We start from the raw sequence: 24,053 nt of genomic DNA, 5'->3' as shown, positions 1-24,053 counted from the left end.
CATTGATGAAGAAAAATGTCTTAAAAGAGATCCAAAATGCTCAGAATATTAAGATCTATTTAAGGAGTTTTTCTCAGAATGAAGATTAAAACATTATATTCACCTGCTTTTTTGAAAGACACATTAGGAAAAATAAAACATAATTACATAAATATGGTAACTATCAATAAACAGTGCTGAGCAGGCATTGAAGATCAAAATATGTGAAATATCTAAATATATAAAATATATAAAATATCTGTAAGACAAAAAGCTTATGTCCAGGAGCTGATTGGCAAGTTATTGGGAAATTAGATAAAGAAAATGAGTGAGAATAAAATAAAGCAACAAGTAGTAGAATAGTCCAAGAGAGTTAGATTTTTAGGCAAGAGTAATAATAAATAAATCTAGAGAAAGAAGCAATTAAATCAAGCAGTTGATGTGCCCACACAGAGTATAGTCAGGAAAACTGGGTTCAACTTTCAGGTTGGCCCTTTCCTGGCTATATTGCCATGGACAAATTATTTTACTCTTACAGATAATTGGAACCATTATTTGTAAAATGAGGCTTCTTAGGATAGGGTTCAGCATTTCTTAAGTTATAAACAAAGGTTGTAATCATTACATAACAAAAATATTATTACTATTTGTACTACCACTGGACTTCATTTCTTTCTCCTTTGATTAAAAATATAGCATGGTCGATTTCAATTGAAAAAAAAGGAAGAAACACTTGAACACTTGGGGAGGAAACACTTGGGGAACCTACTCTTTGTGTAGGTTTCATTTACAGTGTAGGTACAGAGAACACTCCCATTTCGACTGCCCAAGTTGAATCCTCTTCCAGTCAAAACAATTTGAAATTCATCTAGAAGTAAAAAGAGAAATAACATTTTAATCCCTGCTGTAAAAAGAGAGAGAGAGAGAGAGAGAGAGAGAGAGAACTTGAAAGTGTCAAGGTGCACAGAATGAATTTCTTCATAGCATTCAGCCTACTAGTAACAATGAAGACATTGCTTTATTTCCAACTCTCTATCTTGGGCCCTCTAGGGAAATTCAGGGAAGATATCATCTATTGCCATATAAAAAGGCATTATTTTATTTTTTAAACAAAATGTTTTCTGGTAGTAACCAAGATACTTGAATTGAAGCCTAACAGTCATTCCCACATACCACAGAAACTTACCCTCCCCTTATTTCTGTCCCCAGAAAAAGAAAGGAAGAAAAAGAAAGAAAGAGAGAGAAAGAAACTTCCCCAAATTCTATCCTTGGGAAAATATCAGCAGGAAAGAAGCTTCTTTGTTCTTCTCTACTCTCAGGTATTAAGGTATGGGAATGTAAAGAAAATTACTTACTCATTTCTTTCTTAGAACTGTCATGTGTTGTATTTTCTTTATTCTCTGAAACTCCCTATAGAGTTCTTTAACAGTTTCTTGACATTGCTAATCCCAGTTTCATTTTCTGTTGCATACATATTTATAACTCACCAGAAGTCATGCATTTGGGACTATTCATAGTCTATGGCCTGTCACTAAAGGAAGTTTATTCAACTTACCGCTCAGGACTCTATATAAAAGGAGCAGTCACTACATGTTAGAGAGTAAAATAAAATGCTAGGAAAACAAGCTAACTGATCAAATATCTTTATTGGCATTTAAATGTTTGCTATTTAGCTATAAGATGATATATTAACTATTTTAACAGTGATTAACTCTCAATCTTCTCAAACAATTGCTTATCTATCAGAATCTAACATATTTATAGTAATTTATTGTGGAAGAAACTATCATTTTGCCTCTCCTCATGAAGCAGGTTATAAAAGGAATTTTATTTAAAGTGCAGGTAAAACTTAAAATGTGACTCAGTGAAAAGAACATGGCTTTAGAGCCCACAGACAAGAGTCAAATGGGACAATTAGTAAAACAAGGACTGAACCTCTCTGCCCCAATTCTGTCATCTATGAATCAGGGATTATAAAACTGTCAAATAGTGTTGTTATGAAGATGAGGTAAAATTATGAAAGCAGAGGGATGCTCTGGGATGTCCAAATGCGCTATTCCTCTTAAACATCTCAAAGCCCATTAAACAGGAATTCTAAAAGATACAGAACTTCAGACCATACCCAGAGGTTGGGAGGCTCTGTGGGAAATTACACAGCCCATTTCCTCTTCCACTAGACCCAATATTTTTCCTTTTCTAGATTAAAATGAACTCCAGGTCAGACTTGAACAAGAAACAGAATCGCACTCTCTTTGGGTAAGGATGGCTTCAAAGTGCTAAAACCTGAGTCTGTTCTTGGCACCTGCTAATGAAGCCACCTACTTCTTTCCTGCCATCCACCCATACATCACTTCTTCATGTGCCCCAGGCCAGAGGGACTGTACTTTGGCCGGGTCATCAAAGCACAGAGCTCAAAGTCTACAGATACACGACTGTTTATATAATTAGATAAAAGAAAAAATTTCATATTTTATTTTACTTGTCATAGGAAAGGTCTCAAACATGAACTAAATATACAGAAAATTCTAAAAGCCTGTCACACAATATGTTCATTATTTAAAATAACACTCCAATCTTAAAAAATTTGAATTTAAAATAGAAATATTTCAAGGAATTATTTAAAAATTCTTACAGAAAAGGATGCCAAAAAAGTTAATTTTGTTATTCTCTTTCCAACATGAGTTTCAAATCATATAATTTAACTAGGGGGAAAAAATACAATTTCTTACACGGTATTTTTAAATTCTAACCACTTACCCCCCACACAGACACTTGAAGGCCGCAATTCCAGGATTTCAGTGCATGACTGAGCTAGTATCTAAAAAGGAAAAAAAAGAAGACCAAGATAGAGAATGAAATTCTAATATGTAAAGTGAGTTATAAGATTGCTAATAATCATAAGGTCCTTCCCTTAACTTCAATAGATGGCAGAGAAAATCTTTTAACTATCGTATATACAGCTACCAAGGTCTTAGGAAATTTCTATGTTGTCTTTCAGTATATATCCCAAGACTATATTCTGTAGGAATCCTTGTTTGATTATTAAATACAGATAAGCACAGATAAAGGAGATGTTACCTCAAAGTCTGGTAGCCTTGAATGCAAAAATAACTGAACTTTCTTGGAAGCCATAAAACCTAATGCTGACCTTCCCTATCAGGCAAAAGCAAGACAGCAAATTGGATCTCCTGTTCAATTATGCGAACTTAATATGTTTTTTACAAAGAGGTTCAATACACTATCAATAAATAAACACTTCTTTATTTGACCGTGGCACTTCTATTCGATTTCTCAGCCTCAATTCCCACAGATGCTAATCCTCCTTGTAGGCACCAAACGTTACACTTGGGGAACACAGGCTCCTTGTATGAGCCAAATATTATCCTTAAAAACAGACCCCGTACTCCAGCATTCCAGAAACAGAATGGCTCTTCTTAGCTTGTTCCAAGAAACAGAAACCACCCTACAAGGCACAGGCTACAAGTGAAAAACAACAGTGATGAAATCAGCTGCTCCCAATGGACACAACAATCCCATCTTTATTTTTAGAACTGCTCTGCACTACATTATCAAATTCAGACAAATTCCAGATGATCTCTGAACAGCATTCCTTTCTTGACAGAGTTGAAGACAGATGATGTACAGTGGGCTCTAGCATCTCCTGCTCAGAACTAGAACAGGAAGGAAGGAAACAGAAATGCTTTCTGTGCTTTCTTGAATAACAGTAGAAGGGTAAATTGTCAGCTGGGAATCTTTGTTGCTGAATATGCATCACTGAGGCAGGAAATCATTGGTACTTTTTAAGATCATTTCCCAGTGAATCCACTTTTCACAAAGCAATTGAAGCTATAGTGATAGGGAAACAGATACAGTAAAATTTTGTATCTGAGAAATTTAAACTCAGAAATGACCAAAGAGACAGACTCCACAGTCACCCAAAGAACTTTCAGTACCCAAAGACCTCCTCTTGGTCTACTATTTTATCTCCTATAACCAACACTCACTCCTCTGATCAATGCGTACTGTGGTTCAATTAAGAATTTGGAAAAAGATGGACTCCTGGGCAGCTCAGTGGTGAGCATCTGCCTTCGGCCCAGGGTGTGATCCCAGGGTCCCAGGATTAAGTTCCACATCAGGGTCCCTGGATGGAGCCTGCTTCTCCTCTATGTCTCTGCCTCTCTCTCTCTCTCTCTCTCTCTCTCTCTCTCATGAATAAATAAATAAAATCCTTTATTTTTTAAGTTGGGGAAAGAATTGAGGGCCACTGTGAAAGGGTAACACACGTCTAAGAAGGGAAGTATCTTAAATCAGTAATATCCTTAAATATTTTAACACTACACAGGTAACAAGACTCTGAAGGGAACAGAATGGAAAAGTTTTGCTAAAGGAATATGGAGCCAAAAGGTTCCAACTAACAAAAATGGAGCATTATAACCTTGGCTTTGGCCAATGTGAGATAAAAGGAGAACAGTGGGCCACACAAATGGAGGGTCAAAGGAAAACACAAAGCCTCCAAATCTACTTTACTTGCCAGCAAGTCTGAAGAAATTTACTTAAAAACAGATCCCATTAAGGATGCTCCTATGAAAAAACATTTTTCGGTTCACACTTTCTTTATTAGTTATTTTAGGCACACCTCTAGCAACATTACAGAGAAATGTTTCAAGCATCAAGAAAAATTATCAGAGGTTTAAAGACTGAATCCATTGGAAATTGCAACTGTTCTTTAAAGATTCCTTAGAAGAAGGTAAACGAAGAAATCACAAGATTTTCCAAAGGCCATGTCAAAGAACATACAACTCAGAATGATCTGTGTAAAACTTCTAAAATTGTGTTGTTTTTCTCTATCCTACCAGTATTGACCATAATCAAATCAGATCTCAAAATATTTAAGACAAAAGTGTATATCTTGATTTCCTCTTTTAATTTGATGTAATCCATTGAATAGTTTTAAAATGATAGTGCCAGGGGTGCCTGCGTGGCTCAGTCAGTTAAGCATCCCATTCGTGATTTTGGCTCCGGTCATGCTCTCAGGGCGGTGAGATTGAGCCCCACGTTGGGCTCCACACTGGGCACGGAGCATGCTTAAGATTTTCTAGCTCTCTCTGGCACTTTTCCCCTCCTAACCACCTCCCTAAAAATAAATAAGTAATTAATTAAAATCAAAAAATAAAATGATAGTTCCAACAGTAAGATCAAATGGTCAATTCTTACAGGCTCTCCTTACAACTGGAGAATAAAAACGTTTTTAAAAATTTTTTTTTATTTTTATTTATTTATTTATGATAGTCACAGAGAGAGAGAGAGAGAGAGAGAAGCAGAGACGCAGGCAGAGGGAGAAGCAGGCTCCATGCACCGGGAGCCCGACGTGGGATTCGATCCCGGGTCTCCAGGATCGCGCCCTGGGCCAAAGGCAGGCGCCAAACCACTGCGCCACCCAGGGATCCCAAGAACAGACACTTTTAAGGACTATTGTTGGTATCCATTTCTGAAGCCAGACCTTATTTACTCCATGTAAGGTATTTTGATTTTAAAGATAAATTCAGGAGGGAGGGGCAAGACGGCGGAAGAGTAGGGTCCCCAAGTCACCTGTCCCCACCAAATTACCTAGATAACCTTCAAATTATCCTGAAAATCTACGAATTTGGCCTGAGATTTAAAGAGAGACCAGCTGGAATGCTACAGTGAGAAGAGTTCGAGCTTCTATCAAGGTAGGAAGACGGGGGGGAGAGGGGGGGAAGAATTAAAGACACAAAAGGCCTCCACGGGGGAGGGGCCCCGCGAGGAGCCCGGCTGAGGCCGGGGCGAGTGTCCCCAGGACAGGAGAGCCCCGTCCCGGAGGAGCAGGAGCTGCACCAACCTTCCCAGGCAGAAAGGGCGTCGCAGGGAGGTGGAGCAGGACCCAGGAGGGCGGGGATGCCCTCGGGCTCCCGGGGACACTAACAGGCACCTGCGCCCCGGGAGATGCGCCGAGCACCCTAAGGGCTGCAGCGCGCACGGCGGGACCCGGAGCAGCTCGGAGGGGCTCAGGGGCGGCTCACGGAGGGGGCTGCGGGGCCGGAGCACGAATCCACCAGCGCAGACCCGTAGCACAGGGCGCCGGGACACAGCCCAGAATCCGGCCTCCCCCCCCCCGGGACAGGCAGAGGCCAGGAGGGCCCAGGACAGCAAGGACGCTCCTGCCCTGAGCTGAGCAGATCAGCGGCCCCGCCCCGGAGCCTCCAGGCCCTGCAGACGGAGAGCCCTGGAGCTACTGCAGGGGCTGACTTCAGGGCTGCAGAGCTGCCGCCCCGCCACTGGGGTTGTTCCTCCTGGGGCCTCACGGGGTGAACAACCCCCACTGAGCCCTGCACCAGGCAGGGGGAGAGCAGCTCTCACAAGTGATAACACCTGAAAATCAGCCCAGCAGGCCCCTCCCCCAGAACCAGCTAGACGGACCAGTTCCAGGAGAAGTCAAGGGACTCACAGTATACAGAATCAGAAGATACTCCGCCATGGTTTTCTTTTTGTTTTGTTTTGTTTTGTTTTGCTTTTTGATTTGTTTACTTCCCCCACCCTTTTTTTTTCCTTTCTTTCTTTTTCTTCTTTTTTTCTTCCTTTTTTCTTTTTCTCTTTTCTTTCCTTCTTTCTCTCCTCTCTTTTTCTCCTTTTCCCAATACAACTTGTTTTGGGCCACTCTGCACTGAGCAAAATGACTAGAAGGAAAACCTCACCTCAAAAGAAAGAATCAGAAACTGTCCTCTCTCCCACAGAGTTACAAAATCTGGATTACAATTCAATGTCAGAAAGCCAATTCAGAAGCACTATTATACAGCTACTGGTGGCTCTAGAAAAAAGCATAAAGGACTCAAGAGACTTCATGACTTCAGAATTTAGATCCAATCAGGCAGAAATTAAAAATCAATTGAATGAGATGCAATCCAAACTAGAAGTCCTAACGACGAGGGTTAACGAGCTGGAAGAACGAGTGAGTGACATAGACAAGTTGACAAGACAAGTTGATGGCAAAGAGGGAAACTGAGGAAAAAAGAGACAAACAAAAGACCACGAGGATAGATTAAGGGAAATAAACGACAGCCTGAGGAAGAAAAACCTACGTTTAACTGGGGTTACCGAAGGCGCCGAAAGGGACAGAGGGCCAGAATATGTATTTGAACAAATCCTAGCTGAAAACTTTCCTAATCTGGGAAGGGAAACAGGCCTCCAGATCCAGGAAATAGAGAGATCCCACCCCCTAAAATCAATAAAAATCATTCAACACCTCTACATTTAATACTTAAGGCTTGCAAATTCCAAAGATAAAGAGAAGATCCTTAAAGCAGCAAGAGACAAGAAATCCCTGACTTTTATGGGGAGGAGTATTAGGGTAACAGCAGACCTCTCCACAGAGACCTGGCAGGTCAGGAAGGGCTGGCAGGATCTATTCAGGGTCCTAAGTGAGAAAAACATGCAACCAAGAATACATTATCAAGCAAGGCTCTCATTCAGAATGGAAGGAGAGATAAAGAGCTTCCAAGACAGGCAGGAACTGAAAGAATATGTGACCTCCAAAACAGCTCTGCAAGAAATTTTAAGGGGGACTCTCAAAATTCCCCTTTAAGAAGAAGTCCAGTGGAACAATCCAAAAAAACAGGGACTGAATAGATATCATGATGACACTAAACTCATATCTTTCAATAGTAACTCTGAAGGTGAACGGGCTTAATGACCCCATCAAAAGGCGCAGGATTTCAGACTGGATAAAAAAGCAGGACCCATCTATTTGCTGTTTACAAGAGACTCGTTTTAGACAGAAGGACACCTACAGCCTGAAAATAAAAAGTTGGAGAACCATTTACCATTTGAATGGTCCTCAAAAGAAAGCAGGGGTAGCCATCCTTATATCAGATAAACTAATATTTATCCCGAAGACTGTAGTGAGAGATGAAGAGGGACACTATTATCATACTTATAGGATCTATCCAACAAGAGGACTTAACAATCCTCAATATATATGCCCCGAATGTGGGAGCTGCCAAATATATCAATCAATTAATAACCAAAGTTAAGACATACTCACATAATAATACACATACTTGGTGACTTCAATCTAGTGCTCTCTACACTCGATAGGTCTTCTAAACACAACATCTCCAAAGAAACGAGAGATTTAAATGATACACTGGACCAGATGGATTTCACAGATATCTACAGAACTTTACATCCAAACTCAACTGAATACACATTCTTCTCCAGAAAAGACCACATACTGGGTCACAAATCGGGTCTAAACCAATACCAAAATATTGGGATTGTCCCCTGTGTATTCTCAGACGATAATGCCTTGAAATTAGAACTAAATCACAACAATGAGTTCGGAAGGACTTCAAACACGTGAAGGATAAGGACCATCCTGCTAAAAGATGAAAGGGTCAACCAGGAAATTAAGGAAGAATTGAAAAGATTCATGGAAACTAATGAGAATGAAGATACAACCGTTCAAAATCTTTGGGATGCAGCAAAAGCAGTCCTGAGGGGGAAATACATCGCAATACAAGCATCCATTCAAAAACTGGAACGAACTCAAATACAAAAGCTAACCTTACACCTAAAGGAGCTAGAGAAAAAACAGCAGATGGACTCTACACCCAGCAGAAGAAGAGAGTTAATTAAAAACGAGTGGAACTCAAAGAAATCAAGACCAGAAGAACTGTGAAACAGATCAACAGAACCAGGAGTTGGTTCTTTGAAAGAATTAATAAGATAGATAAACCATTGGCCAGTCTTATTAAAAAGAAGAGAGAGAAGACTCAAATTAATAAAATCATGAATGAGAAAGGAGAGATCACTACCAACACCAAGGAAATACAAACGATTTTAAAAACATATTATGAACAGTTATACGCCAATAAATTAGGCAATCTCCAAGGAGGAAATTGAAGCAGTCATCAAAATCTTCCCAAGACACAAAAGTCCAGGACCAGATGGCTTCCCAGGGGAATTCTATCAAACGTTTAAAGAAGAAACCATACCTATTCTACTAAAGCTGTTTGGAAAGATAGAAAGAGATGGAGTACTTCCAAATTCGTTCTATGAGTCCAGCATCACCTTAATTCCAAAACCAGACAAAGACCCCACCGAAAAGGAGAATTACAGACCAATATCCCTGATGAACATGGATGCAAAAATTCTCAACAAGATACTAGCCAATAGGATCCAACAACACATTAAGAAAATTATTCACCATGACCAAGTAGGATTTATGCCCGGGACACAAGGCTGGTTCAGCACTCGTAAAACAATCAATATGATTCATCATATCAGCAAGAGAAAAACCAAGAACCATGTGATCCCCTCATTAGATGCAGAGAAAGCATTTGACAAAATACAGCATCGATTCCTGATCAAAACTCTTCAGAGTGTAGGGATAGAGGGAACATTCCTCAACATCTTAAAAGCCATCTATGAAAAGCCCACAGCAACTATCATTCTCAATGGGGAAGCACTGGGATCCTTTCCCCTAAGATCAGGAACAAGACAGGGATGTCCACTCTCACCACTGCTATTCAACGTAGTACTGGAAGTCCTTGCCTCAGCAATCAGTCAACAAAAAGACATTAAAGGCATTTAAATTGGCAAAGAAGAAGTCAAACTCTCCCTTTCGCCAATGACATGATACTCTACATAGAAAACCCAAAAGCCTCCACCCCAAGATTGCTAGAACTCATACAGCAATTTGGTAAGCATGGCAGGATACAAAATCAATGCCCAGAAATCAGTGGCATTTCTATACACTAACAATGAGACTGAAGAAAGAGAAATTAAGGAGTCAATCCCATTTACAATTGCACCCAAAAGCATAAGATACCTAGGAATAAAGCTAACCAAAGAGGTAAAGGATCTATACCCTAAAAACTAAAGAACACTTCTGAAAGAAATTGAGGAAGACACAAAGAGATGGGAAAAATATTCCATGCTCATGGATTGGCAGAATTAATATTGTGAAAATGTCAATGTTACCCAGGGCAATTTACACGTTTAATGCAATCCCTATCAAAATACCATGGACTTTCTTCACAGAGTTAGAACAAATTATTTTAAGATTTGTGTGGAATCAGAAAGGACCCCGAATAGCCAGGGAAATTTTAAAAAAGAAAATCATACCTGGGGGCATCACAATGCCAGATTTCAGGTTGTACTACAAAGCTGTGGTCATCAAGACAGTGTGGTACTGGCACAAAAACAGACACATAGATCAATGGAACGGAATAGACAATCCAGAAGTGGACCCTCAACTTTATGGTCAGCTAATATTCGATAAAGGAGGAAAGACTACCCATTGGAAGAAAGACAGTCTCTTCAATAAATGGTGCTGGGAAAATTGGACATCCACATGCAGAAAAATGAAAATGCACTCTCTTGCACCATACACAAAGATAAAATCAAAATGGATGAAAGATCTAAATGTGAGACAAGATTCCATCAAAATTGTAGAGGAGAACACAGGCAACACCTTTTTTGAACTCGGCCACAGTAACTTCTTACGAGATACATCCACGAAGGCAAAAGAAACAAAAGCAAAAATGAACTATTGGGACTTCATCAAGATAAGAAGCTTTTGCACAGCAAAGATACAGTCAACAAAACTAAAAGACAACCTACAGAATGGGAGAAGATATTTGCAAATGACGTATCAGATAAAGGGCTAGTTTCCAAGATCTATAAAGAACTTTTTAAACTCAACAGCAAAGAAACAAACAATACAATCATGAAATGGGCAAAAGACATGAAGAGAAATCTCGCAGAGGAAGACATAGACTAGAGATGGCCAACATGCACATGAGAAAATGCTCTGCATCACTTGCCATCAGGGAAATACAAATCAAAACCACAATGAGATACCACCTCTCACCAGTGAAAATGGGGAAAATTAACAAGGCAGGAAACCACAAATGTTGGAGAGGATGCGGAGAAAAGGGAACCCTCTTACACTGTGGGTGGGAATGTGAACTGGTGCAGCTACTCTGGAAAACTGTGTGGAGGTTCCTCAAAGAGTTAAAAATAGACCTGCCCTATGACCCAGCAATTGCACTGCTGGGGATTTACCCCAAAGATACATATGCAATGAAACGCCGGGACATCTGCACCCCGATGTTTCTAGCAGGAATGTCCACAATAGCCAAACTGTGGAAGGAGCCTCAGTGTCCATCGAAAGATGAATGGATAAAGAAGATGTGGTTTATGTATACAATGGAATATTACTCAGCCATTAGAAATGACAAATACCCACCATTTGCTTCAATGTGGATGGAACTGGAGGGTATTATGCTGAGTGAAGTCAATCGGAGAAGAACAAACATTATATGTTCTCATTCATTTGGGGAATATAAGTAATAGTGAAAGGGAATAGAAGGGAAGGGAGAAGAAATGTGTGGGAAATGTCAGAAAGGGAGACAGAACATAAAGACTCCTAACTCTGGGAACGAACTAGGGGTGGTGGAAGGGCAGGAGGGCGGGGGATGAGGTGAATGGGTGATGGGCACTGAGGGGGGCACTTGATGGGATGAGCACTGGGTGTTATTCTGTATGTTGGCAAACTTAACACTAATAAAAAAATAAATTTATAATATAAAAATAATAATAAAGGGGAAAAAAGAAAAAATAAAGATAAATTCAAGATGACTTTAAAATGTATTTTCTAATCACGTCTAATATTAAATCAAGTTACATCAAACAGAAACTAAGAATAGCTGAAGATTGGGTATATGTTGCTGTAAATTGTATAATATATTTTATTCCTAAGAATACATTTACACTAGTTTAATATATGTACTTATTTTTAAGAAATGAATTATATAGAAATGATATTACTGAATGGCAAAGTGACCCAAGGAACATATTCACGGAAAGGCAAGCAGTTTAGACCATGAGTCCTAAAAGTGGCATCACCATCTGAAGGAATCCAGCTGTATTCCCCACAGGACATTACATGCCCTTCTCTGAGGTTTGTTCTGATTTTTAAAAAAATTTATTTGGATCTTATGTTCTATTAGTTGGATATATGAATCACCTCTACTAGGAGACAAACTCTTTGAGCATAAAGATAGGACAGTATATTGTACAATCCTTTCAGGACTAGCACACTGTTTTGCATATGAAGTACAACCAATAAATGCTTAGGGAATACAGATTGCATGAATTAATGAGAATATTAAAAAATATCTATCTAGCAAGCAAATCAACAACCATTTCATGACAAACATAAGGCAGAATAAAGTTAATTTATGTGAAAAGGCATCTAGCCCTCCAAGAAAATGTGAATGCGGGAAACCCAGAAACCCATGATTTGAAATAAGAGGTTCACCCAAACCGTTTCCAAATGAAAAACAAGCAAAGAGAGGGAACGAGAATGTGTTGGGGAGGAAAGAAAAGAAAGCATGTGCATTTTTAAAAATAAAATTTGTCCTAAACTTGTTTTTTCCATCTAGAGTTTATCATGTTCCTGTAGTAAAATAACTGAAAGTCAAATAATTCAATGTTTGTATGCAGATAGTTTATATCATTAAATTTTTTAAAAAAATCAGTTCCATAAACATGAAGCAGTTCATAATCTAGTCTCAAGACAAGTAATTGCACAAGTTCAAATGTTCAAGATATCAAAATAGGTCCATTATATTAAAACTGTCATCACTAAATGACAACCGATAGAGGACAAATATTTTAAACACTCTAGTTAATTTTCACTAAATTAAATAATGTTATTGATTGATTGAACATTGGATCAGGTGTCCCATCTATGATAATTGACGCATTATCTTTCATACTCTGCACTTCCATCATTTGTACAACAGAGCATCTTGTAAGGATGTTTCTTCAAATATGTGTTGCCATCTGTCTTCATTATATCTCAATAGAAACAGAAAATAGTTTCCACTGAAGGTCAGCCTTGGTTGACATCAGAGAGAGCTAATAGCACCATAGACCAAATTTAAAGACAAGCCAAATGCTATTAATAAAACCAGGGCACATTAAGTCATGCACACCCTAGATGCAAAATTACATCATTTGAGATTTTGAAATATATATATATATATATATATAAATTGGCAAAGAACTTGATGCTCACCATGAAAAAAAGTATACTACTGAAGCATCTGTTCGCTCACAAGCATCTGTTCACTCAAAAAGTGATATTAGTGTGAAGGAATATTTACAAATGAAAATAATAGGTACATTATTCTCTACTCCCTACTTTTAAGTCCTCAAATATTAATAGGCATAACAAGAGTCATATTTACTGAAAGTTAACTCCCTAAATTTAGTACAAATATCAGTAGCCAAAAATTCAAAAGTTTCTAACAATGGTAATAATAATTATCATTTGTTGGGAACTATGTTCCAGGCAGTATGCTAAGCACTTTATATGATTTTCTTCAGTTAATCCTCCTAAATCTTATGAATATATACTATTTTTATCTCCACATTATAGATGAGAAAACTGAGGTTTTTAGAGAGATCTTTTTAATTTTATTTTTTAAATAAGAACGATTAGTTTTTAAAAAGTAGAGCCAGATCTCCTCAGGTTTGATTGACTCAGGTTTGAAAGCCTGTTCTAACCAGTGCACTCTGACAATCTAACATTACAAAACTCTAATAGCTAACAAACTAGTGAAAATTTATTGGCCTGTCTTGACCAGATTCCTTTTATACTATCAAAACCATCTAAAATCTATCTTATTTTTTATCTTCAAAAGTATGTCAGCTTTTTTATCTTTCAAAAGTATGTCAGCTTTTTATCTTCAAAAGTAAGCTTTCACCTACATTTGTTGGGATTTTTAATAAATTTGTTTTAAAATTTCCAATTCCAAGGCAACTGGGTGGCTCAGTTGGTTAAGTGTCCGACTCTTGATCTCTGCTCAGGTCTTGATCTCAAGGTCCTGAGTTCAAGCCTTGCATCTGGCTCCATGCTGGGTGTGGAGCCTACTTAAAAGGAAAAAAAAATTCCAATTCCATTGATTTGAATAAATCAAAAATTCAGATCATATTCTGAATTAGTAACATATAGGAAATACAAATGCTTAGGGCCTTCTCTCTTTTGATTTTTTCTGTCGTCTTATTATTGCTTTCTATCTCAGTGTTTTTCTGTATAGATCAAATACTTATTCATAATCCAGAACCTAAAAGATAAGAGAGGCTATATATACTAGAACAAGAGGCCCTAACTGTGCTTTGGAGGCACAATAGCCACTTAAAAAAAGAAAATCAAACTGTTTAGAAATTGTTATCTGAACACATTTTTTTTTTTCAGTCATAAAAGCAATGATGGCATTTAAGGGTATAAGGTTTCATACATTTCTAGAGCTTGCCTGAGTGCTGGGAAGAGAAAGGATATTCTGAGCCAAGCAGCAAAAGGTTGGGGTATTTTGTTTTGTTTTCTTTTGGGGTTTTATTTTCCATTTTTTCTGAACATTGAACAAACTTTAGGTGAATTTTTGACATAGAATAAGTTAGTCTTTCCCTCCTATACACTCTGTCTCACCTAGGTTGCTAGACAAACATACACATTCCTTTTCTAAACACAATCGGTATCCGGGTTTTCTACTGTGCAAAAGACTCCATTTCAATGTAGCTGTTCTCATCTTATGAACTCATTCATATAATACATATGAGTGCAAATATATGAAATGATGACCTTTCAAACAACCTAGATAGGGTTATACACCAAAGAGAAATTTTTTAAACCACAAAAATCCCTATGTATGGAAATTCTGACAGCATAGCCATTCAGTAAAGCAAGAAATGCAAGCAGCATGAGGGAAAATGTTTTCTAAAAAGGACAATGAGGTCTGCTTATATGTCTGCCTGACAGTGTTCTGTTGCTCTGCTGTTCTTTTCTTGGTTTCTTTTCCTTCTATATATATTTGTGAACCACAGACTCTTTAAAAACTTCTTAACCTACAGTTGCACCCATGGGACACAGGTTGGGTAGGAGATGAAGGTGTGAACTCCAAAACAGAGAGGTCTAGACAGAGTCGCTGTTGGTATACACAACACCATCTACAAGACTTGCGTTTATAAGCCAGTACAAATCTATAATAGAAAAGAAGTTAAAATACATAGAATCTGAATTCTGATACTCTGTATAAAAATTCTATATTCCAACATGTTGGCCCAAACTGTGAATTAAATCCTAAAGATGGTTTTATATATTTAATCTCTATAATCACAGTTACTGTCCTTTCTCATTAACAAAACATTCTGTCCTATTTAAAATGTATTTGTCTTGAGGCACCTGGGTGGCTCAGTCAGTTAAGGCTGGGACTTTTGGTTTTAGCTCAGGTCATGACCTCAGTGTCGTGGGACTGAGCCCTTGCCTGAGCCCTGCATAGGACTCTGTACTTAGCACTGAGGCCACTTGGGATTCTCTCCCTTTCCTCTCCCTACCCTTGCACAACGCTGGCTCGCACACGCACACACATTTTCTCTCTCTCTCTCTCTCAAATAAATAAATATATAAAAATAAATAAATAAAACCTTTTTAAAAATGTATTTGTCGGGACACCTGAGTGGCTCAGTGGTTGAGCATCTGCCTTTGGCTAAGGGTGTGATCCTGCAGCCCCGGGATGGAGTCCCACATCAGGCTCCCTGCATGGAGCCTGCTTCTCCCTCTGCCTGAGTCTCTCTGCCTCTCGTGAATAAATAAGTAATATCTTTTTTAAAAACTGTATTTGTCTTGAATGCTCCCTTTAAACATATGATAAAAGGCCTGTCCTGCATGGCCAACATGCACATGAGAAAATGTTCTGCATCACTTGCCATCAGGGAAATAAAAATCAAAACCACAATGAGATACCACCTCACACCAGTGAGAATGGGGAAAATTAACAAGGCAGGAAACAACAAATGTTGGAGAGGATGCGGAGAAAAGGGAACCCTCTTACACTGTTGGTGGGAATGTGAACTGGTGCAGCCACTCTGGAAAACTGTGTGGAGGTTCCTCAAAGAGTTAAAAATAGACCTGCCCTACGACCCAGCAATTGCACTGTTGGGGATTTACCCCAAAGATTCAGATGCAATGAAACGTCGGGACACCTGCACCCCGATGTTTCTATCAGCAATGGCCACAATAGCCAAACTGTGGAAGGAGCCTCGGTGTCCATCGAAAGATGAATGGATAAAGAAGATGTGGTTTATGTATACAATGGAATATTACTCAGCAATTAGAAATGACAAATACCCACCATTTGCTTCAACGTGGATGGAACTGGAGGGTATTATGCTGAGTGAAATAAGTCAATCGGAGAAGGACAAACAGTGTATGTTCTCATTCATTTGGGGAATATGAATAATAGTGAAAGGGAATATAAAGGAAGGGAAAAGAAATGTTGGGAAATATCAGGAAGGGAGACAGAACATAAAGACTCCTAACTCGGGGAAACGAACTAGGGGTGGTGGAAGGGGAGGAGGGCGGGTGTTGGAGGGGAATGGGTGACGGGCACTGAGGTGGACACTTGACGGGATGAGCACTGGGTGTTTTTCTGTATGTTGGTAAATTGAACACCAATAAAAATTAATTTAAAAAATAAATAAATAAATAAAATAAAATAAAAATTCAAATAAAAAAATAAAAAAAAAAAGGCCTGTCCTGCATTATGATAACAAAGTCAAAACCCAAATATTTCCCCTCTTCCAAGTTGTTTGGGATAAAACTGTAAATGGAACAATAGTATTCACTCTTACAATTTATGATTATTTTCTGTTTCCTCTAACTGATTGTGTATAATTTTAATTCCACTATTTGTGTAATTCTGATCATCAAAATACTCTCATTAGTTCGGCATACATGGCAAATACTAATTTCACAGAATTTCTCTATTTGGCAAGGGAGGGGGATAGGTTAAGATAAGGTTATTTGCCTCCCACTGGTTTAGTTTTTGGTCAGCAATAAGACCAAATGCAGCCTTAAGAGTCAGCTCTGACCTTGTGCCTGCTGGCCTGAGATTGTAGATGTTTGGCAGAAGATCAAAGTAGATCCCATTGCACTGTCCCTTCTCTGTAGAGTGATTTGAATGAAATATAAGAATGGTGTTTCACCCTAGCTACTCCAGGCATGTTCCAAATTAATTTGGATTGAGTCTATATCTAACATTATGTGATCAGGTCTCAGGATTTCACTCCAGGCCAAATTTACACACAAGGTAACAAGTGGCAGATGTGTACTCTGGAGCTAGAACTGGCAATACTTGCCGGAGCGGGATGTGAACCATTGCGAAGTCAGACACAACTCTTTCAAGAATCCCACTGGTTACAAACCAATTTCTTACCTTTCTTGACAATAGAGTTACAATCAGATCTATATAATCACTGAATAATAATCAGGTAAAGTGACAGTATTATCAAGGAACAATCTACACCAGAAATAACCAGATAGCATCATATTTAATTTCTTATTTCTGAGATTTTTTTAAGATGCATATGAAACCATATATTGATTTGAGATCTTGTAAGTTCCTAAACATGTTTACATAATGAATACATGCTGTAATAGCAGATATGGGACATTGGAAGAAGTAATAAAAGCCATATTATGGCCTGAAAAAATACATACAATGTATATAGTTGTGGCCTATTTCTTCTGGCATTTAAGATAAAATGGGATTAATTGGCGGGAAACTGAGATATACCCAAGATAAAATTTAGCATGGAATTACTTAAGATGGGGAAATGAAGACAACATATGATTTAGGACATGCAGTGTCTTTGAAGTTGATGTTGAACTTTGGAGAAATATCTAGGTTTTATGATTTGAAGATCAAGCATCAGTTAAAAAAACAACAACAACAAAACTTCCCACAACTAATATAAACCAAAACAGATTTCAAAATCTGTACTTTTTCCAATTTCTAACTGGCAATAGAAAGGTTATTATATTTGGAAAATAGGACAGAGCCCATTCCAGAAGAAACTAGGTAAATACTTTTTTAATGAATGATAATACCATATATTCCAAGCCAATCTAACATAAAAAGTAGATAATACAATATATTAAAAATAGCAGCTGCTCAATTAATGTTTATTGAATTAATTGAAAAGTAAATGTAAAACTTTCTAATAAAAGGCAAGACCATTTTGACTATAAGGCAAATAAATGAGGTGTGTAACACTGAACAGTTAAGCATATAAAAAAATACAGAGCTTAAAAAAAATACAGAGCTTAATTAGGCACTACTAGAATTAATCAAATCACATCTTCAGTTACATACAGTGAAGGGAAAACTTTTTGTATGGTACAAATTTTGGTAATCAATGGCATCAATAAGGCATTGAGCCAAATGGAAAAAATAATTTAAGAAACAATAAAAACAACACGAAAAGATACATGAACTTAATATATGTGTCTTCTCAAGAAAAGAGGGCTAATTCTAGACACATATATGAAAAGAAGAAAAAAAATTAAATCCCATCAACCAGTTTCCTTTGTGATCCCATTTGTAAAGGTCAATTCTAAATATTAAAGACTTTTCCTTAAAAATGGATTAGTTCACTACACTTATATTCAATGCACTACCTAGACATTTTTAAAAATTTTATCAAAAATTAAAAATATTCATTCTAGCAATAAATTTCTAAAACCGACTTTGGGTATATAATGTGATCTACAATACAACATTATAGATAATTTATAAGCACCCTAGGTATGTCCTTAACAGGTAGAAACTGCTAATTTCCATGACATACAGGATGTCAGAGAATATATCAGTAAGGATAATAATAAATCTAAAAAACAAGCATTTTTCTTCCTTACTCATTGAGCAGCTTTAAACACTACAGGAGTTCATCCTAATATGAAGGATTCCAAGTTTATACCTCATACGGAAGGTCATTATTCCCAAGGTCGCAACAAAATGAAGCCTTAGTAATTAGCCATAGGTACGCATAAAATAAGCAGCTAAAACAATTGTAAGGATATTTTCACAACCTTTCCTTGTTTGCTTTTTAGATTTCAATATTCAGATGATCTTTATTTTCTTTCTGGCTGTCAAACATCCCTATCAAACGTCTTTTTCTTTAAGTGGTAGTATTTAAATAATCATGGGGCACCTGGCTGGCTCAGTCCATAGAGCATGTGACACTAGGTCGCAAACTTGAGGGTTCAAGCCCCATGTCAGGTATTACTTTAAAACTAATTAAATCTGGGGCACCTGGGTGGCTCAGTGGTTGAACCTCTGCCTTTGGCTCAGGTTGTGGTCCCAGAGTCCTGGGATCGAGCCCCCACATTGGGCTCTCTGCAGGGAGCATGCTTCTCCCTCTGCCTGTGTCTCTCCCTCTCTGTGTGTCTTTCATGAATAAATAAATACAATCTTTTAAAAATAATAATAATAAAATCTTTTAAAACAAATTTTGTAATCACATGTTTTGGTTGAGTTCATTTTTTAAAAAATGCTTGGAGCTTCAAAATACCAGTTGCACAATACAGTGAGTGGGCTTTGCCCCAGCCCATTGCGAAAAATAGATTCTCTCTTCCTTCTCAAGTGAGGGAGTTGTATAAGCACAAGTGACAAATATTTAAACAAACTTTTACTGTAAGAAGTCTAAGGAAGAACATAAGTTATAATCATTGCCTTTTACTCTACTCAGCTCCAAACACAACAGAAGAATAGTTGTGATTATACTGGTGATGAAAATATGCCCATATCACAAATTGCGACACAAAAACCCCAAATAACATTTAAGTTCCTCTGCATCTCACAATTGCAATTTTCAAAACAAATCATGTTAGAAGGGCTTCCTTTCCCACTACAACATAGAAATCTGCCAAAAATTGATTGTTATTTGAAACAGAAGTGTATCTGATTCCACCCTTTTTTTCTTTTTTTGGTTAGCACAAACTCCAAATAATCATTTAATGCTTTCTTAAAGGATGAATAGATTTCCATAAAAAGTACATTGAAATTATGGATAAAGTTAAAACAAATATACTATTTGCTTTAGAATGTAAAGAAATTGAATCTCAACATAATTTTCACTTTGACACATATATTATTTCATATTGGTCTTACTTGACCACTCTTTTGTTTTATTAACTGAAACATGAAATCTATCTGTCAAGCATTCTAGATCTATCTTTGTTCTATTCGATTTCTAAAAATCCAGAGTGGCAAATAAAATATCTTCCTAAGCCACAAGAACAGAAATACAAAGCCTTACCGAGTCTTCGATTAGTTTCATAATCAAACACCTATGCCTAAAAACAGTGAACTCCGAAAAGTCGAGGGCACCATGTTCATCTTTGTAACTCAACACGAGAAAAGTGTCTTAAAAACATTCAAAAAATGTTCAAAAACATTCAAAAAATGCTTCCAAATAAATCGGGAACTGTTATATTTGAGGAAAAAATAAGATATAACTGAAAAATCATGCATTTTAATAATTTATACTGGTGGTAAATTTTAACTATTTTTTCCTCCTTTTCAATGTCCTTCTATTTGATTGAATTTGCTTTCAAGTAGAGGTGAGCCTCTAAAAGTCTTCTTTTATAGCCCAAACAAATTGATGTTAAGAAGTAAACAACTGGCACTTCATTTTGGCAATACAACCCAATGGCACCAGTTTAGTTTCATCTATATTCAGTATCAAAGATTCCTGGATAAATAGTTTAATTTGGTTTAGTTCATGAAATATCACAAAGCTGTATTTATTAAAAGTAGATTTGATTTTCCTAGACTACAGACCCAACCAAATAAAGAAAAAGAATAACGTTATCATTAAGTAAAATTATCATGCAAATGCAAACAGAGCACTGGGCTACGGACACAAGATTATAAAATTTCAGTACATAAAATGAATAACTTAAAACAAGCTTTCTATTTGTATTTTTTAGTTTATTCAAATTTGGAAGGAATGAATTGCCTTAGTAGAGTATGTGTCAAACATATTTTAAAGGTATTTGAATATATGGACTGTAATAGCTATTAAATTTTTTTCCTACCATGAACAGTTTTTCACCCTTAGATGTGTATGAACAGTGTTTCCTTTGTATTGACGAAACTGTTCTCCACTCTATGGGGTCCTAGTGAGGCTATGGATCATGATGCCTTCTCCCTCTTTCTTCCCCATGAAGCCAACCTCTTGTCACCGGGTAGGCATGTTACTCAGGCCAGCCTAAATGTTAACAGGACTGAGCACTTGACTCAATTGAGTCACTCAGAGTCCTCATCTGGGACAGAGTATTCTGATGCTCCAAAAACGATAGCTCTCTCTTTCCAATGTGCTTCTAATTGAGGCTCATGTAAGCCTGAAACTTTTGATGAAGTTATCTTCATCTGACACTCATTTGAACAAGGAAAAAGAATGAAGCGAGTAAAATCATAGGTAAAATTTACAAAGAGAGATTTTAAGAACATAGATTGGTTCTCTGGCTCCAAATGTACTTGAGGCAATTTCCTCCCTCTAGACCACCTAGTCATATAAGACAATAGCTTTTTTCCTCTTAAGCTGGTATGAACTTGGGTTTTGTAACCAAAGTCATGATACAGTGGAATACAAATACGATGAAATCAAAGTTATACGGAATCATAAGTCAATTCAAAATAAAGGTTTTTTTAACGTGTAAATACACCATAACTGTATTTAAAAACGTTCAAAAAGCACAGATTTCATTTACTCATTCACTGATAAATATGAATTAAGCAATAACTACTTACCCAATGCTCTATTAGGGCACTGGACAAAAAAAAAAAAAAAAAAAGGAGGAGGATGAATCACAGCCCCAATCGTCCTATCATTAATGTGAATGATGTTATAATAAGACACTTCATCTATATTCAGTACCAAAGATTCCTGGATAAATAGAAGCCCAGAAGAAGCTGACTTATGGTGAGCCTCATGTTATAGCCAGTCTTTTTTTAAAGAGTCCTAGAAACTGATTTCCAATTTCGAAAAAGTCCTACCAGTTTGTTTTTTTTTCCTGTGAATGTATCTTTACAGTTAGCTCAGACTTCAGATTTTTTTTAATCAAACCATGACTTTATAAATAGAGATTTCCACAACTAAGTCAGCATTCATAGCAAAACCTGCTAAAATCACTTGAACTGATGTCTTAGCAGAATGTTCATTAGGTTCCTCTTCTATGAAAATGATTTCCTATAAAGAATATGATTTTGCAGTGTCTTCTCATTTCATTAAAACATAATGTAGACACCTTTCTTAGAAACTTTCCAAAAAAAAAAAAAAGGAGAGAGAGAAAACAACAACAAAAATAGACATTACTGAGAAAAACAATTTGGTGCAAAGTTCAGATGAAGCTTACATTTCCAGCACTTAGAATGAAGTTCTTTTTTGAAATGTATATTGCACTTTTTTCCCTTTATAAACAATCTATTTCAGTTTTATTTAAATTTGCTACATGTATGAGTGATCGTCCCCTCCTATTTATGCTCCTCTATTTCCCCATTAGATATTTAAAAATTCTGGCACTGGCTGCCATCACCTAGGATATAGTGTTAATTCTTTTGGATCAGAGCTATTTATAAAACCAGTTTCACAATGGATTCATCTCTTCTGCTTAATACTTCTGAGGTACTGTATCAAAAAACAATTGTGCAAGTAATTGCAGAGTACAACATCCCAAGGTCTTGATTTTAGGAGGAAAAAAGAGAGAGGGAGGTTTTCCACATAGTATTTTTATTTTTATTCTTTCCATGTTATTCACCAATCTGTGGTTTTGTTTTATTTTGAATGCTACCATCCACACAGCACTGCCTAATGAAACACTGAACCACATGGTATTCACATGTCAGTCTGACTAGTTCAAATAAAATTTCATTTTCTTTCTTTTTTTTTAAGATTTATTTATTTATTTATGATAGACAGAGAGAGAGAGAGAGAGAGAGAGAGAGAGGCATAGACACAGGAGGAGGAAGAAGCAGGCTCCATGCCGGGAGCCAGACACGGGACTCAATCCTGGGACTCCAGGATCACGTCCTGGGCCAAAGGCAGGCGCTAAACCACTGAGCCACCCAGGGATCCCCTAAAATTTCATTTTCAAACAAAAGCCTTGCAATCACCTTTCCAAGAAACCAAAAATAACTGTTTAGCATTTTAAGACATTAAAGATAATCTAACATGGATAATAGAAGAATTATATCCTGTGTTTGCGGGCAATGGGACAGGAGAAAACACAAGAAGAGGAACAATGAGTCAATTCTGAAGTTTTCTGACTTGAACATTTCCAGGGACTTCACATCCCTAACGGACATTCCCCACAGGGACTTGCCAGCCCCAATTCAATGTCTCCCTCAGCCCTTCTGCCTGATCCCACCGAGTCCTCTAGCACTCCGGCACCCTCTGTAAAACAGATCGCCCCCTCCCTGCTTCCAGTTATTCAGAGGAGTCGGGGCAAAATGCCCAAGTTCCATTTGACTCCCTGCTCTGTCCTTTTCATCTCATATCCAGTGATCTCTCAGGTTCTATGAACTTTTCAAGGTCTCCCAAATCCACCTTCTTATTTCCAGTTTCACCGCCATCACAATAATAACAGCAGCTAATATTTTCCAGAGCCGTCAGAGCCTGGCTCAGCAAGAGAAACGTTTTATCCCTGGAGGCTCTGCCCCACCCTGTTCCTAACATGATTCTGACCAGGGCAGAGAGTTTATTACGTTTTCCTTGTGGTCCTTAACCCAGTTTTACTGGGAATCTAGAACCTAGAATCCCAATACCTAAAATAAGCCCCAAGGAGCTATAGTCCATTAAGATGTGGTTTCCCCCTTAACAACTAAGTCTCTATCCCAACAAGAACCGTAGCTCTTTTCTAAATGCAGGTTCCTGAAATTCTACACAGTGTTTGCCACGGTAATACTGAATCTGCTTTCCCAGTTGTTGGCTGGGCCCAAGCCCTAAGGCCTGAGGATTCGGAACTAGGGCACAGTCAAGTATTTGATTTTGGTTAGCTACACCATCTAGACATCCTTGTAGTTATGCCCACTTGTTAGATCTGATCCTCCCATGTATCCATGCCATGTCCTTTTAGACCTAAGTCATTGATTACTTAGAAATCCGGCCATCTCTCTCAGTGGACTGCCCTGCAGAAAGATCAA

The 24,053-nt window shown here is 37.6% G+C and overlaps 1 protein-coding gene across 1 annotated transcript in view; it reads right to left on the bottom strand.

Moving 5' to 3' along the window:
• The window catches only part of ANTXR2 (ANTXR cell adhesion molecule 2), a 153,476-nt gene that overhangs the window by 104,241 nt on the left and 25,182 nt on the right, over positions 1 to 24,053 (bottom strand). The window contains exons 8-9 of the mRNA XM_025998217.2: positions 2,737 to 2,797; positions 749 to 847 (exon numbers count right to left, since the gene is read on the bottom strand). Of these exons, the coding sequence (XP_025854002.1) occupies positions 749 to 847; positions 2,737 to 2,797 (160 nt within the window). The remainder of the gene's footprint in view (positions 1 to 748; positions 848 to 2,736; positions 2,798 to 24,053) is intronic.

The sequence above is a fragment of the Vulpes vulpes genome, unplaced genomic scaffold (assembly GCF_048418805.1).
Source record: "Vulpes vulpes isolate BD-2025 unplaced genomic scaffold, VulVul3 u000000899, whole genome shotgun sequence".
NCBI classification, from domain to species: Eukaryota; Metazoa; Chordata; class Mammalia; order Carnivora; family Canidae; genus Vulpes; species Vulpes vulpes.
The sequence above is the reverse complement of the archived record's forward strand: the minus strand, read 5'-3'. Positions and strand labels throughout refer to the sequence as shown.